This window comes from Bos mutus, chromosome 1, assembly GCF_027580195.1.
Source record: "Bos mutus isolate GX-2022 chromosome 1, NWIPB_WYAK_1.1, whole genome shotgun sequence".
Taxonomy (NCBI): Eukaryota; Metazoa; Chordata; class Mammalia; order Artiodactyla; family Bovidae; genus Bos; species Bos mutus.
In genome coordinates, this window is record NC_091617.1 from 90,691,086 (window position 1) to 90,709,552 (window position 18,467).

The 18,467-nt window shown below is 36.3% G+C and overlaps 1 protein-coding gene across 9 annotated transcripts in view; it reads right to left on the reverse strand.

Annotated features, from left to right (window-relative positions):
- Nucleotides 1-18,467, reverse strand: part of NAALADL2 (N-acetylated alpha-linked acidic dipeptidase like 2) — a 1,605,389-nt gene that overhangs the window by 430,789 nt on the left and 1,156,133 nt on the right. For all 9 annotated transcript variants that reach the window (XM_070373006.1, XM_070373026.1, XM_070373016.1 and 6 more), the window contains 2 exons: nucleotides 5,039-5,131; nucleotides 1,278-1,483 (listed from right to left, as the gene is read on the reverse strand). In XM_070373006.1, coding sequence (XP_070229107.1) covers nucleotides 1,278-1,483; nucleotides 5,039-5,131 — 299 coding nt within the window. The remainder of the gene's footprint in view (nucleotides 1-1,277; nucleotides 1,484-5,038; nucleotides 5,132-18,467) is intronic.

The window sequence follows — 18,467 nt, forward strand, 5'->3', positions numbered from 1 at the left end:
TTATGTAGGTTTTTTAAAATTCTTATTTCTGTTAAAATTCTTTTTATAAAATCATAAGAGTAAATAGAAAATCTAAGAGTTTTATGATGTTTATTGCTATAAATGTGGAATCAATCCAAAGTTGTCATATCCCATTAAAAACATAGTGTATTTGTGAGACACAGACACATCAGACGCATTTAAAAATTTATTCCAGTTGTATTCTAACTATAATCCATTGCATACAAGATTTCCTTTGAACAATGGCTGGGTGGTGGTTTAGTCGCTAAATTGTGTCTGACTTGCGACCCTATGGGCTATAGCCTGCCAGGCCTCTCTGTCCATGGGATTCTCCAGGCAAGAATACTGGAGTGGGTTGCCATTTCCTTCTCCAAAACAAAGGCTAGCTAAAGTAGTTAGGCAAGTAGGCGGGTAAGTAGATAGGTAGAGATGCAAGTAGAAAAGGAGGAGCAGGGAGATGGGGTGTAAGAATAGGAGGAAGGACTGATGGGAGGGCAAAAACATGGCAGAAAAAAAGAAATTGCTTTTTTCAGTGCAATCTCTATATTGTTTAGGTAAGATATAATGTCAAGTTAATACACATTTAACACATAAGATTGTTTCCTAATTTCAGAAAATTGCTAGAAGGTTTATAAAAAAAAGGTAATGGTATGTATCACTTGATCACTTCTTATCCAGTTCCTGTCAATCTAAGGATTGACATAATAACCAGGTAAACCCCAGTGCAGGTATATTAGAGTCTGTAGGTCTGGTAGCAACAAGAATAAGATAGTTGCAGACCACACACAATTCACTGTGGTCTAAATCTAACTCCTTAGCATTCTTAGAGGTGATCACAGCAAGTGAGGGAGAAGGCAATGGCACCCCACTCCAGTACTCTTGCCTGGAAAATCCCATGGATGGAGGAGCCTGGTAGGCTGCAGTCCATGAGGTTGCTAAGAGTCGGACACGACTGAGTGACTTCACTTTGACTTTTCAGTTTCATGCATTGGAGAAGGAAATGGCAACCCACTCCAGTGTTCTTGCCTGGAGAATCCCGGGGACAGGGGAGCCTGGTAGGCTGCCATCTATGGGGTCACACAGAGTCGGACACGACTGAAGTGACTTAGAAGCAGCAAGTGAGCATACAGAACACTCTGGTTGAGATGCACATTCCTGTGAACGGCTTCATCAGTTTTACCTTGTCTACTCTAGTCCAGAGAGTAAGAGAAAGCGAGAGATAGAGAGCATGACAGTGCAATTATGAGAGCAAGGCACAATAATTACTGTACATTTACCTCTCCCCATTCATATGAGCCAATATTTCCAAAAGCTGTTCCTCCCCACGAGCAGAAAACAATAGTACGGTCTGGTCTCCATCCTCTCTTAACTCTTAACATCAAGGCCCGGATAAAAGCTGTGATGACGGCAGTGCTGCTGGCCCATTCTTGTCTATTATAACTGTGAGCGGTATGATGATGGCTGCCAACTATGACATAACGGTCTGGAAATGGAAGGAAACAAGAGCCACTGAAACATAATATAAACCTTAACAATAAATTTAATGACATTTACATAATCCTATTGCACAACCAAGCAACAATTATGCAAAATTATTCTAATAATTAGGACTATGTTAACATTTTTCACCCACTGTCTTGATTCACACATCTGTGTATATCAAAGCAGAGGCAGCTGCTGAGCTCAATTATGAATCCAAAGCTTAGATCCATATTACTGTCCTCTGAAATATGCATATTAATTAATGAAGTATACAAATATGCCACAATGAAAACCTTATCTAACATTTTTACAGAATCGTAGTGGAAAGTGCCCTATAAACAATGTGTATATGCTCAGTAAATATTAATGAACTATTCTTACATTTGATGGAACAATTATTCAGTCACTGTAAATGTTAAAAATTTGGTACACATGTAGGAATTTTGCAATAAATGAAGTTTTTAGGGAACCAGTTCTCATTTCTAACTTATAGTTTTAACCCCTCTCCTTTCCTTGATGGAAAAAAATCATCGTAAAAAGTCATCCAACTACTCTTTTTTCACATATTTTATTTCATAGAATCATACATTACTAGAAAGGTCTCCATGACACATGGATGGGTTCTGAACAACATATTTAACTGACTATTGTCAGTAATAAGGTAGTACAAATGCATCTCCAGAGTTTCCTCTGATTTTGTTGCCTGTGAATGTTGTTGGCACACATCTAAATTTACTTCAGCAAGTAGCCCTATAATTTGTGTAAAAATGTTTTTCTTCATTACGTGTCATTTTCTGAGCAGATGTTCCATAGCATGATGGTTAAGTGTGCAGAGTTTAAGGACTTCCTGCTTGGGATGGAATCCGGGGTATTTGACTTACTAGTTGTATGACCTTGCCAAGCTTGTTCAGGTGCTCATGGCAACGTCTTCAACCATAAAATGGGTATAAAATAGTGCATACATCATCTTTTTCTTTTTAATTTTATTTATTTTTAGAAATTTTATTGGAATATAGTTGCTTTACAACGTTGTGTTAGTTTCTGGAATATAAGAAAGTGAACGAATTATATCTATACCTATATTCCCTTTCTTATATTTCCATCCCAGTTAGGCCATCAGAGAACACAGAATAAAGATCCTGTGCTATACAGTAAATTCTCATTATCTATTATATATAGATATAGATATATCCTCTTGGTATCCATGTTTATTCTCTACAACTGTGTCTCTATTTCCATTCAGTTGTTTGGAGTTTTAAGTAAGTAAAGCACTTTCAATAGCTCCTGATACACAGTAAGTACTACACATGTGTGGAATGAGTAAATCACCTCTTGGCTTCATGGCATCAAAAAGCTCCTTTACGGAAACATTACTGAGTGAAGCAATTTTAGTTTTCCTCACTGATATTGGAACCAACAATGAATTTAATCCATCAACAGTGTATTAACATTTAATTAATGGTATATATAGTATGACTGCTCAGACGGTAAAGAATCTCCTGCCTGTAATGCAGGAGACCTGGGTTCAATCCTTGGGTCAGGAAGATGCCTTGGAGAAGGGAATGGCAACTTACTCCAGTGTTCTTGACTGGAAAACGCTATGGACAGAGGAGCCTGGCGGGCTACAGTCCAATAGTTCTCAAAGAGTTGGACACTGCTGAATGACTAACACACACACATACAGTTTGCCGGCAATATTGAATTGATTTACTCAGATATGTGTAAAAATTCTGTTTGGAATTGTCTGTGTTCTAGGTAAGTGGTGAGTAAGTGTTATTTGCTCAGTTGTGTCTGACTATTTACAACCCCATCGACTGTATCCCACCAGGCAACTCTGTCTATGGAATCATCCGGCCAGAATACTGGAGTGGGTTGCCATTCTCTTTTCCAGGGGATCTTCCCAACCCAGGAAGAGAATCCAGGTCTTCTGTACTGCATGCAGATTCTCTACCATCTGAGCCGCCAGGGAAGCCCTCATTCTAGATAAACCATATCTAGAAAACTAAATACTAATTGATGCCATTTCTAATTTTCAGAGTCATTAAATAAAGAAAGCATGTGAATGATCAATATTTTTGGGTAAAGTGCAAATAAACATGAGAAACATATTATACATTAAGGAATACTATTAAACTGAGTTTAAACAGTTGGTGTTTTTTTTCTACATTGAGTGTCAATAAGGAAAGCTTTTCTATCCTAAATCTAGTATAATTCAGTACAATATTTTCTTCAAAAATAACTAAGAAATGTAGCAATGATGATAAATATTTCTAATACTTCAATTAGAGATTATTATGATGGAAATTTACTAAAATGGTTGAAATGTGACAGCAGTAATCTCCAAAATCATTTATATCTTGCATTTAAAGATATCATAATCAGAGGTTGTTCAACATTGATACTGTATCAATATTGAATACAATATCAATATTGTATTGATATCAAACAGAAGATGCCCATGAATTTTTAGAGTTGGCTGGCAGGAAACTTGGCAGGGATGTTAAACTTGATCTCAAAATTCCCTGACTTAGCAATTATGGGGTCAATTTGACTAAAATAATGGAGACGGATAATTCTCCAAAAAGAACTTGAGTAAATATCCCTACCAAATAAATAGAGGTGGCACAAATATACTAAAAGACTTGCATTCTATATTGTATATAACAAGCACCACACACAGTGATGTCCTTCAGTCTCACAATGTATTCAGAAGTGTTGACGTTAATTAGATAATTAATGTATTTGTGAGTTATTTTCACTTCTTTAGCCTATACAGCATCATCTGAAGTTTCCATAAGATCCCATAACAAGGTATAAAACTATTTAAAATTTAGCCAGGTGAACTTTTTCATAAGCATCTTCAAAACCTAAAGCCACACAGACATTAGGCAGAATTATCGGTGAACCAAGAATCGGGATGGGACACAGACTAACACTGAAATATTTGAAACCAAAATTTTTATTAAAAAAAAATTAAAACTAAAATATTTTATTTTTTAAAATATGGTCTTTAAAAAATCAAAATCTTCAATGGTGTAATAGTGAATAAAAGAAAAACAATGACTTCTATAGCTTTCACTCAAAGGTACATGCTAGTTTAACAAATCTAAACTCTGTGTTTTCTGTTTTGTTTCCCCTCTTATACTCTTTAGTATGATTTATCTTTGAAGAGATTTGGTATGAAATAGAATAAAGACCTGTTTCTTGCTTTTACATATCACCCACCCCTTAAAGTAGCATGAACCTAATTACCTCTAAAGCAGGACATTTAACTATGACATTGTTATAGAGCATTTGTGATATGTAAGATGGGATTCCTGGGAGCTCAGACAGAAAAGAATTCACTTGGCAATGCAGGAGACCCCAGTTCAACCCCTGGGTCAGGAAAATCCTGTGGAGAAAGAAATAGTAACCCACTCCAGGACTCTTGCCTGAAGAATTTCACGGACAGAGGAGCCTGAAGGGCTACAGCCCATGGAGTTCCAAAGAGTTGGACACGACTGAGCAACTAACACACTATATAAGATATAGATTATAAATACTTGGGTCTACTTACCTGGAAAGGTCACACCCTTTAAATATCCAACAACATTAGTAACTGTTTCAAATTTTGTGACTGTTTGAATTTTCATGTTCACAATTCTTTCCTCTGCAAAAAAAAAAAAAAAATCAAAAACAAAACTAAAATGTACTTGATTTTCTTAATTCTGCTGTTTTAATTTTTATTAAAGCATCCAAATTCATTTATAATATATCATCAAATTATTCCAAACAATTTAACTTTTCTAGGTAACAAATGTCACACTTTTTGGCAAATATGCATTGGAAAGTTTGTGTAGACAATTTTAGGTGCTTATTATTCAATGATGACTAAGATGCAATTTCTAGCTTCATAGAACTGTAGAGCCATAAAAGGGCTATTTTTTAAATTTTTATTTTTTAAAATTTATTTTAATTGGAGGCTAATTACTTTACAATATTGTGGTGGGTTTTTTTGCCATACATTCACATAATTCAGCCATGGGTGTACATGTGTTTTCCAACGTGACCCTCCTTCCCACCTCCCTCCCAAAAGGGCAATTTTAAACTTCATATTAAAAATAACAATGGGGTTAAAAGGGAAAACACACAGAACAGGATCTCAAGGATATGTGGGCAGTTCTATTAAAAAAAAATAATAACAATAATCAGATAAAAATATTTCCAAACAATTTTAAATACTTGCCTAGCTTCAAAACAAAATCACATGTGGAGATAATTTTACCTTTTCTCTTTGATTCATTACTACATTGTCACTTTGAAAACTGGAAAGCATTACACAAATTAAAATAATAAAGATTTTTAAAGCTACATATATTTTCAAATATTGGAGTTTTGTGCTTATGTTTCTATGTCTCTCACCTCTCTTCTAAATCTCTGCCAACTGCTCTGCCTCATTGAGTTTTTCTATTCATGCTAGATAGTAAAAAAAATCGACAGCAAAGAAGCAAAGACACCAATCAGAAAGGACTTCAGTCACAGCCCTGAAGGGATCTCTGAAGGTCTTTGAAGATCACAAGTGTTAATCCTGTATTTGATGGATCCTGGAACTACCGCACAATTGCACTCATCTCACACGCTAGTAAAGTAATGCTCAAAATTCTCCAAGCCAGGCTTCAGCAATATGTGAACCATGAATTTCCAGATGTTCAAGCTGGTTTTAGAAAAGGCAGAGGAACCAGAGACCAAATTGCCAACATCCGCTGGATCATGGAAAAAGCAAGAGAGTTCCAGAAAAACATCTATTTCTGCTTTATTGACTATGCCAAAGCCTTTGACTGTGTGGACCACAATAAACTGTGGAAAATTCTGAAAGAGATGGGAATACCAGACCACCTGACCTGCCTCTTGAGAAACCTATATGCAGGTCAGGAAGCAACAGTTAGAACTGGACATGGAACAACAGACTGGTTGCAAATAGGAAAAGGAATACGTCAAGGCTGTATATTGTCACTCTGTTTATTTAACTTCTATGCAGAGTACATCATGAGAAACGCTGGGCTGGAAGAAGCACAAGCTAAAATCAAGATTGCTGGGAGAAATATCAATAACCTCAGATATGCAGATGACACCACCCTTATGGCAGAAAGTGAGGAGGAACTAAAAAGCCTCTTGATGAAAGTGAAGGAGAGTAAAAAAGTTGGCTTAAAGCTCAACATTCAGAAAACGAAGATCACTGCATCTGGTCCTATCACTTCATGAGAAATAGATGGGGAAACAGTGGAAACAGTGTCAGACTTTATTTTGGGGGGAGGGGCTCCAAAATCACTGCAGATGGTGATTGCTGCCAAGAAATTAAAAGACACTCCTTGGAAGGAAAGTTATGACCAACCTAAATAGCATATTAAAAAGCAGAGACATTACTTTGCCAACAAAGGTTCATCTAGTCAAGGCTATGGTTTTTCCAGTGATCATGTATGGATGTGAGAGTTGGACTGTGAAGAAAGCTGAGCACTGAAGAATTGATGCTTTTGAACTGTGGTGTTGGAGAAGACTCTTGAGAGTCCCTTGGACTGCAAGGAGATCTAACTGGTCCATCCTAAAGGAGATCAGTCCTGAGTGTTCATTGGAAGGACTGATGCTAAAGCTGAAACTCCAATACTCTGGCCACCTCATGCGAAGAGTTGACTCATTGGAAAAGACCCTGATGTTGGGAGGGATTGGGGGCAGGAGGAGAAGGGGACGACAGAGGATGACATGGCTGGATGTCATCACCAACTCGATGGACATGAGTTTGAGTGAACTCCAGGAATTGGTGATGGACAGGGAGGCCTGGCGTTTTGTGATTCATGTGGTCACAAAGAGTCAGACACAACTGAGTAACTGAACTGAAGTGAACTGGGCTGTCTGAGGACTGGGGCGGTGGGGAGGAAGAAACTGGTAGAAAGGTAGTTTCCCTAGGAGACATTCTAGGGCAGCCAAGTAAAACTGTTGGGGAGGGGGTGACAATTAGAAAGCAGCTAATGCAAACTAGGGGCTTCCCTCATGGCTCAGTGAGTGGTAAAGGATCTGCTTGCCAATGCAGGAAGTATCGGTTTGATCTTGGATATGGAAGATCTTCTGGAGGAGGGAATGGCAACCCATTCCAGTGTTCTTTTTTCTTTTTTTTAATGCATATAATTTTATTTATTGGCTATACTGGGTCTTCATTGGTGCATGGACTTTTCTCTAGTTGCAGCAAGTAGGGGCTATGTTCTAGTTGTGGTGCACTTCTCATTGCAATGGCCTCTGCTGTTGCTAAGCATAGGCACCAGGGTGCTCAGGCTTCAGTAGTTTTAGATCCTTGGCTCCAGAGCCCAGGCTCAGCAGTTGTGGTGCACAGGCTTAGTTGCTCTACAACATGTGGGATCTTCCCCGACCACGTATTGAACCTGTGTCTCCTGCACTGGCAGTCAGATTCTTTACCGCTGAGCCACCAGGGGAGCCCTCCACTCCAGCATTCTTGTCTGGAAAATCTTGTGGACAGTGGAGCCAGAGGGCTACAGTGCATGGGGTTGTAAAACAATCAGATGCAACTAAGTTTAAAAAAAAAAAAATGCAAGACACACACACTTTGCTGACAAGAAGTTGAAATTGAACTTCTTCCTGCCAGATGAAACTATTATGGCAAATAAGTTGCTTCTTTCTTTGTAGTATGAACACTCAGTTGTGTCCAACTCTTTGTGATCCCATGGACAGTAGCCCACCAGGCTCCTCTCTGCATGGAATTGTCCAGGCAAGAATACTGGAGTGGGCTGCCATTCCCTTCTCCAGGGGATCTTCCTGACCCAGGAATAAAACCTGTGTCTCCCACACTGCAGGAAGATTCTTTATCTGAGATACTCTGAGATTCTTTATCTCAGATTCTTTATATGAGCCACCAGGGAAGCCCAAAATACTGGAGCGGGTTGCCATTTCTTCCTCCAGGGGATCTTCCCAATCTAGGGATCCAACCTGTGTCTCCTGCATTTCTTTACCATTGAGCTACTTTGAACATGCCAAAGTAACAGCTCAAATAGAAAATCACTACACTAAAAAAATTATAACTAAAACAAGAGTAAAGAGACTTGAAGAGAATACCTGAGTGCCTTATATATGAAAAAAGAAAATCTACTTAGAACTGAGCATTGTGGTTCTAACTAAGGAGCTACATGTTTTTGTTTACTTTTTAAAATTCAGTATACTTTGTTTTTATAGAGCAGTTTCAAAAACATAGATGAACAGAGCAGAAAATACAGGATTCCCAAACACCCTTTCTCCCCTGCCTCTATTTGGCATCTTGCATGCATGCATGCTCAGTTGAATCCAGCTCTTTGTGACCCTATGAACTGTAATACACCAGGAACATCTTCCATTAGCTTGATCAATACCTGTTACCAGTAATAAGACAATATTAATAAGTCCATAAATTTCATAAATCACATTGTTTTACTTGTTGTACTATGCATTCTATGGGTTTTGACATAAACAGAATGACAGGTATGCACCATTATAATATCACATAGAATAATTTCATTGCCCTAAAAATTTTCTGTGCTGTACCTGTTTATTTTTTACTCTCTCCCTTCCTCTTAAGCTCCTGGCAACCACTGATCTTTTAAATGTCTCTACAGTTTTGCCTTTTCCAAAACATGATAGAGCTGGAATCATATGTTTGTTTTTAACATTTAATTCCCTGTTCTAGTTTTGTTCCAAACAGTTCAGATAAATGAACTTTAGATGAGGGAGTCATGACCTTATAGTTGTTGTTTTTAATATTTTTATTTTATTTTTGAGTTAGATACAGCTGAAGAATCATCTCTGGTTTTCTAAGATTCAATATTAACTTTTTTCAAGTTCAGCAGTAAGAAAACCTGTATGTACAAATTTACTGCAAACTATTTGAAATATTGCCTTATGATATAGTGCCTTACAATTTATAATACCATTGACACACAAACATACTAATTCTTCCCTGTGGCTCAGACCAAAGAATCTGCCTGCAAGGCAGGAGACCTGGGTTTGATCCCTGGGTCTGGAAGATCCCTTGGAGAAGGTAGAGGCAACCCATCCCAGTATTCCTGCCTGGAGAATTCTATGAACAGAGGAGCCTGGAGGCTACAGTCCATCGGGTTGCAAAGAGAAGGATATGACTGAAAGACACACACAAACACACATATACACACACTCTCACTCACTCACTCATACACTAATTCTCACTGGATCGTTTTTTGTTTTTCCATGAAACATTAATGAAGCAACTTCATTAATATTAATATTGAGTTCTTATTTATACATGGATTTGTTATTATCAATGCTAATATAACTCATTTTAACAGGGCCATAGTGTTTCCAGTGGTCATGTATGGATGTGAGAGTTGGACTGTGAAGAAAGCTGAGTGCCAAAGAATTGATGCTTTTGAACTGTGGTGTTGGAGAAGACTCTTGAGAGTCCCTTGGACTGCAAGGAGATCCAACCAGTCCATTCTGAAGGAGATCAGCCCTGGGATTTCTTTGGAAGGAATGATGCTGAAGCTGAAACTCCAGTACTTTGGCCACCTCATGCGAAGAGTTGACACATTGGAAAAGACTCTGATGCTGGGAGGAATTGGGGGCAGGAGGAGAAGGGGACGACAGAGGATGACATGGCTGGATGGCATCACCAAGTCGATGGACGTGGGTTTGAGTGAACTCTGGGAGTTGGTGATGGACAGGGAGGCCTGGCGTGCTACGATTCACGGGGTCACGAAGAGTCAGACACGACTGAGCGACTGAACTGAACTGAACTGAACTGATAGGGTTTTAATTAACAGAAATTTGTCACGACTGAAATACTGGGTCCACTACCACCACCACCATCACCACCACTACTATCAGCATCACCATCATCATCTAATTTAACTATTCAATTTGGGGGAAATTTCCAAGCCTATTTTTATGAAAACTTTCATATTAGTTTGCCATGTGCCATGAAAAGACATTTCAGGATTTCATTAGGATTGCATTAAATTAGCAAACCCATTTGAGAAAATTATATCTTTTATCTATTATGGTATACTTCTCAATTTATTTCAGCTAATTTTATTTCTTTTAAAAATTTTTATATTTTTATTTATAAAAGATTTGCATGATTATTAAATTAAGTTTTTCCTGCTATAGTAACAAAATATAGTGTTTAAAATTATTTTACAATGTATAAGCATGCTATTTAATTTCATATGTTAGTCTTATAAAATGCCTTCTTGTTACTCTTCTATAGGTTTTAATATTTAATCTGTTGAGTTTTAATGTTTGTTAATTTCACTTAGATACATACCAAAAATAGTTTTGCTTTTTCCCTTTAAATCTTTATAGCTTATCTACTGTTCTCAACATTTTCTCTAGGACTGCCAGTGCACTGTGGAATGCAGGCAGTAAAAGCAGCGTTCTTTGGTCCTAGCCTTGTATTCTTCACTACAGTCATTTCTATAACTGCATTTTTTTTAAGTTATTTGCTACAGCTTTCTGGGAAATTCCCTTTAAAAGTAAGATCACTTTTATATCTTCCATTGTTAAGAGGTTTTAGCATAAACAGATATTGAATCATCTTTTGAGATAACTGAAAGTTTTTCACACTACAACGTTAAAAAGAATGCTTATATTCCTGGATTAAGCCCTTCTTGGTCATGATATTTTTTTTGTGTGTTTGGTTACTAACACTTTTAGAATATATGCATATATAAGTGACATTAATAATTTTACTTTTCTATTTTTTCTGGTCTGGTTTTGATATGTAGATTATAAATCTCACAAATATTTAGGGATCTTTGCTTCTTTTCATTGACTCTGTAAGAGTTTATACAGCACAAATTAACCATTTTACAAAGGAGAGGCAGTTTTAGTATATAAAACTATTTGGTACTGGTATTTTTTGTGTGTGTTGCAGGGAGAAGTACATTTTCACCCATTGTATATTTTCATTTTATTTCATTTAATATTTTCAAATTGTTATTATGAATCAATATAAGCAAATTGATTCTTATGTTTATTTCTTCTAAATGTATTTAATTTTTCATTTTATTCTTGTTCTTCAAAAAATCATTCATTTATCTATGGTTTTGTTTCCTCTTCTATTTCTAACATCAATTCACTTATTCTATTTTTTTTTAATCTTTTCATCAGTTTTACTAGAGTTTAGTTAATTTATTAGAATTTCAAAAAAAAAGTTTTCGGGTTTATGGATCCTCAATAATTTTGTCTTTATTTCTTGCTACAATATTATATTCTATGCTTATTAGTATCTGTGTTAAATTTTGCCTAATGTATTCTCTGTGTGTATGTGTGTTTAACCTAAATTCTTAAGATGTTTAGCTCATTTCCTTTCAATTGTTACACGTGTCTTTAAGGCTATAGATTTTCTATGTAGCTGAAGTAAATTAATTTTGATATATGGTGTTATTATCTCACAAATTCTAACATTTTTAAACTTCTATGATAACTATTTCTATAATAAATGTATCAGTCCAAAGAATTTTCAAAATATTCAAATACATGGTATGGGTTACTGCTTTAATATTGATGTCTAGCTTAATTTAATTAATGAACTGAAAGCAAAGTCTATATGCTGATAATTTGATTTTAGGTGAGATTTATTTTGTGACACTGGCAGGCTATTATAAATGATAGATAGAGACTAAACATTTTCATAAATGTCCCATATAAAGAATGTGCATTCCCTACTACATGGTTGCAGCCTATCATTCATAGGTCCAGTAAATCAAGCTTGAAAACTGTGTAGCTCTAATTTCAGTGTTCTACATACTTTCTCTGTCAATTATTGAGACATTTTATAGTTTCCCATATGTTAATTTATCAATTTATCTTGGCATTCTTATATTTTTTGACTAGTTACGTGTATGCAATCTTGGAATTGCTACTATTCCCTGATTTCTATGTAGATTATTTAGAATGGGGTTCCCTGGTAACTCAGCTGGTAAAGAATCTGCATGCAATGCAGGAGACCCTGGTTCTATTCCTGGGCTGGGAAGATCTGCTGGCGAAGGGATAGGCTACCCACTCCAGTATTCTTGGGCTTTCCTCATGGCTCAGCTGGTAAAGAATCTGCTTTCAATGTGGGAGACCTGTGTTCGATCCCTGAATTGGGAAGATCCCGTGGAGAAGGGAACACTGTGTTTGTATGTATAGGGCTTTCCTAGTAGTCCAGCTGGTAAAGAATCTGTCTGCAATGCAGGAGACCCTGGTTTGATTCCTAGGTTGAGAAGATCCCCTGGAGAAGGAAACAGCTACCCACTCCAGTATTCTGGCCTGGAGAATTCCATGGACTGTATAGTCCATAGGGTCTCAAAGAACAATTATCTTTACATTATTTCTATCCCAATTATACCCTAAGTTCTCCCCCCACATTAATATAATTATTCCATATTTCTTTTGCTTAGTATATCTCCAATACATATTTTCCCAGCATTGCCTTTGTTTTTACCAGGCATCCCAGGGGCATCTCTGGCTTGGATACAATTTTATGTTAATTTTTTGGCTTAGTGTTTCTATATTACAATGTTAGTAAAAATTCTAAACCAGGATTTTAAATTTCTAAAGTCATTTAAATTTGTATTTTTATTTTTTATCCAGAGCTCAAGCAGAATAAAGCTTTTCTTCATCAGTAGGAGGATTCCTTTCCAGTTTTCCTACTTAAACTCCATGGTCCTGGTTTTATATAGATGTTAGTTACCACTTTGCAGTACTCTTGCCTGGAAAATCCCATGGACGGAGGAGCCTGGTAGGCTGCAGTCCAAGAGGTCGCTAAGAGTCGGACATGACTGAGCGACTTCACTTTCACTTTTCACTTTCATGCATTGAAGAAGGAAATGGCAACCCACTCCAGTGTTCTTGCCTGGAGAATCCCAGGGACAGGGGAGCCTGGTGGGCTGCCATCTCTGGGGTTGCACAGAGTCGGACACAACTGAAGCAACTTAGCAGCAGCAGCAGTTACAACTCATCGCTCCCTATAGCTCCATAACTATGTCCTTTGTCCCCATGTGAGTGCTATGTTCCCACTCTAATTTACCTAATTCAGGACCCATAACCTTTCCCAACACCTGATCATTATACGGTCAATTTTTCTATTTATTTCCCTGATTTTTCACTCTGTCTTTGTGTTTCTTTCTGGACATTTTATGTTTTTTTTTTTTTTTTTTTTTGATAGATGCTTTCAAAAACATTTTTTCTTATATTTCATACAGAGCTCCTAGACGTTTGCATAGACAGATTTCAAATTATTTTACCTGCCCTCTTCTACATCCTGAAGTGTAACTTTTATTTAAAAGAAACATAGAGGTCTGAGAAAGTAAAGACAATTTCTTTTACAAAGATGCTAAGATTACATTGGTTCTTTCCAGCTGGGAGAAGGACTTCCTTATGAGTCACAGGCCCAAGATCAGGTCCAAATAATGGCATGCAACGTAGCAGAACACTGCCTTTCATTTATTTAGGTACAACCCCACGTACAATGTTGATCCTAATAATATTGTTTCGTAATAGTCCATACCCATGTCTGAAAACAAATGTTCACATAGCCTGTTTTCCTTCACTAAAATCAGTACTATGATCACACTCTCCATTTTAATGATAAATATCAGTAAAATCTTAGATAAACTTTCATGTTCATAGCACATCTATTGCTGTTGGCATTGCTAAATACCCATTGCTAAAGTAATACTACTCTTTATAGCAATAACATTGGCAATCTTGTGCTTTGGAATTTATCCTACAAGGATAATTGAACTCTTTGCAGTATAATTTTAATAGCAATTACAGACAACAACACAGATTTCCTCAACAGGGAAATTACTTAGAAAATTGCAATAAAATGTGAGACTGTTAAAATGTAAAATACTATGTAGAGACATGGATACAATATAAATGAAAAGAACACAATACAAAGAGATATACATGATGCCTTAACTTAGGCAAACTGTGCATTTATGGACATGTTTAGAAAGAGAGATTAAAAAATGAAGCATAAAATGGGTTAGGGAGAGACATCTCTCCAAAGAAGACATGCAGATGGCCAAGACGCACATGAAAGTATGTTCAACATTACTAATTATTTAAAAATGTAAATTGAAACTACAATGAAATATCACTTCACACCAGTCAGAAAAGCCATCATCAAAAAATCTGTGAGCAATAAATGCTGGAGGGGGTATGGAGAAAAAGGAAACTTCCTACACTTGGTACAACCAATGGAGAAATTGGTATGGAAGATCCCTTAAAAAATAAAAATACACCACCATATGATCTTGCAATCCCTTTCCTGGACATGTATCTAGAGAAATACATGATTCAAAAGGATACTATACACCCTAATGTTCATTATAGAGCTATGTACAACATCCGAGTCATGGAAGCAACCTAGATGTCCATTAACAGATGAACGGATAAAGATGATGTGGTATATATTTACAAAGGAATATTCAGCCATTAAAAAGAATGAAATAATGCCATTTGTAGCTAGATAGACCTGAAGAGTATCATAATAAGTGAAGTAAGCCAAACAGAGATAGACATATGCTATTGCTTATATGTGGAATCTAAAAATAATAATAATAGAGTGAACTTATTTACAAAACAGAAATAGACTCAGACAGAAAATGAGCTTATGGTTACCAGGGGGGATTGTGGAGGGAGAGATAGATCAGATGTTTGGGATTTACATGTACACACTCCTATATTAAAATAAAATGCTTTTCCATGAAAAAAAATTAGGAAACATGGTAAAGGCAAGATCATATAATGATAAGCAAAGAAAACATAGACAAAAAAAGACTGAAGACCCCATAGGTGATTTAGATACATGAATTGCATGAGTGGGTTCAACTGTGAAAAGTAATTGGTCTATGTACTTATAACTTGTGTTGTTTTCTGAATGTAAGATTTAAATGAAAATGTTTAAAAGCTAAAATTGTTTGACCTAAGGACCAGTGGCTTAGTTCAGAAAGATCTTTATCCATAAAATATAATCCATTTATCCATAAAATATAATCCATTAAAAGTATAAAATCTATTTTTTAAAAAATTTATGTAGTTTTAATTTAATTGTGCTATAAATGTAAAATACACACTGGACTTTGAAGTCTTAGAAAGAAAAAAAGAATAAATTGTTTCTTTACTAAGCATGCATACTGACAGCAATAGAGAGATAATATTTTGGATACCTTGAATTAAATAAATGTAATATTAAAAAAAACTGAAAAATATTTGGATTAGGAAGTCCTGCCTATGTCAGTTAGGGAGGTGGAATCTTAACCCTTGGACTGTCAGGGAAGGACCAAGAAAGCTCTCTTTAAAGGAGAATGCCAACTGATAAGAATGGAAGGAATGTGGACTTAGAAGGTAACCCTTAGTATCTTGGCAATGACTAGTTGGGCAGGAAACATCAATGAACATTGAAACTAGTAGATGAAGGTAGAAATGTTGGGGGTAAGATATATGTGTGATTTCAAACACTTACTGATTACTTTAAACAAAGAATAAAGAGTAACTTTGATGAGATCTAGTGGGCACCACCTTAATCAAGTGATTAAAGGTAGCTTTATCAGTTATGGAACAAATTAATATGAGCTATGAGAAAAACACAGTCTCGCTTCCATAACATTACTGCCAATGATTCAGAGCCTGAACTTATTCACAAGAAACATCAGATAAACCCAGACTGGGGAACACTCTGAAGATAACTGGCACTTAAGCTTTAAAGGAGATAAAGTAATGAAAAAAAGAAAAAGGAGAAACTATTCCAGATTGAAGGAAATTTGAGACTTGATAACTTCAAGACATGAAACTAGTTTAGAGCTATTTGATATTTAGGACACTGGTGGGACAATTGTCAAAAACTGAATGGGACCTTGGAGTGCATGTAGAAATGCATCAAAGTTTAATTCCTGTTTGCAGCGGTACTGCTGTTAGTACAGGAGAGAATGTCATCATGAGAGAATTCAGATGCAATTGTTTGTCATTCTATAGCCTACTTGTTGGAGAAGGAAATGGCAACCCATTCCAGTACTCTTGCCTGGAAAATCCCATGGACAGAGGAGCCTGGTAGGCTACAATCCATGGGGTTGCTAAGAATCGGACACCACTGAAGCGACTTAGCAGCAGCAGCAGCCTCCCTGTAGGTAGGTGAGGAAGAACTTTCTTTGTGTTATTCTTGCAACTTTTCTATAAGTTTGAATGTATTTCAAAATAATAAAAATACTTTTGAAATTAGAAAATCCTGGGGAACCTTTAGATGCAGTTCGTTACTTGAAAAGTCAGAGCATATAGATATGTGTGTGCCTTACTACTTTAAGGTAACATTTTCAGCTCACATTTACTAAATGTTTTCTGTCTTTCATATTCCATAGCTGGATGGCAGCTTTACATTTGATATGTGAAGTTCAAAAGATTTCAAGATGACAAAAATGTGTTCCACTGAGAGAACATTTGTATTCAAATAGGGTGAGGAATGTCAGAGCTAAAAGACATAAAAGCAGCTGCCTCTCTCCAGTCTTTAATTTAATCATGTTGCAGGAAAAATTATCTGCTTCAGAAACTATATTCCAATGATAATTCTGTCTTGCATTTTTGTTGCTGTTATGAACGGATTCTCAGTCATCTTCTTCCCCAATAGCTAACAAAGCTTCATCTCCACCTGCACTGTAAGCTTACCCGGCACCTAGGAAAAACTCCAACATCATTTAGAGAGATTTAAGCACTAACAATTGCTGCTAACTCTTGAGTTCCAGCTGCAATGATTAACCATTTGTTTGTTTCCAAGATAAAGTTCTTCCTAGAGTTCCTAATTTTAGTCAGATATTTGTCTCATTCTTGGCTACTAGGATTTAGAATTTCGTGGATTGGGCTCTGAATTATTTTTTCAATTTTCTTGCATCCCAAGAAATGGAATCTGCTCTAGAATCACAGTTTTGATGACTGAGACTTTGTAATCTTCTAAAATTCTTCCTAAATACCAACTGCTTCTCTTTCTATCTGAGTATAAAATGCTCTGGATTATATACAATTACAATATATACCATACCCATGTGGGTGTTCCATTTTTTTTACATGGGGTTTTCCTGTTGTCAAGGGTATTTTTGAACTGACACAAGTGACTGGATATTATATGTTCTAGACTAAAAGTCTTATTTTAAATGTTTATCAATTGATGTAGCATACACTGACAAATCAGAAAGGATTGGCACCAAGCAACTAGAATATCCACACTAACATATACAAACTGATAATTGGACCTGTCCCAAACACCCTGTTCTTCCTATCACATTGAAATTTTCTCAGAAATTGAATTTCAAAGATACTTCAGTAAGTGCAGGCTTATGCAAAAGGGTAATTCCAGTCTTAGGACTCAACTCTGTCCCTCATGGCTCACCTCACATGAATCAATGGGACTTGCATTACCATATCCTGGATACTGATAAAAAACATCGGCCTCAAAAAAATGTACTTAATTTTTTTTTTTTTCTAAACACACTGAGTGTTCTCTTATAAACCCTAAGAATTAATTTCAGGTTTACAGGAATTAGAAGAATTAGTTGAATACAAATCACAAAGAAGCATCCCACAATCAAGATGATAAGACTCATGAAGAACAAGTGACTTGGTCTCACAAAGTGAGTGTAAAAAGAAGAAAAGGAGGATCATACTGCATTACAAGAAATATGATTTTTAGGTCTAGAATGGATATTGGTTTGGATAAACTCACTATACAAAGACTAGGGTGATTAGTAAAACTTAATATAGTCTGTATATTAAGAAAGATTAAATTTAATATCATGATAAAGTAGAGATATTTAATTTTCAAAATAAATTCCATAGTGTACGGTATGATCTCATTTGGTTATATAACATCACATCAGATCAGATCAGTCGCTCAGTCGTGTCAGACTCTTTGCGACCACATGAATCGCAGCATGCCAGGCTTCCCTGTCCATCACCAA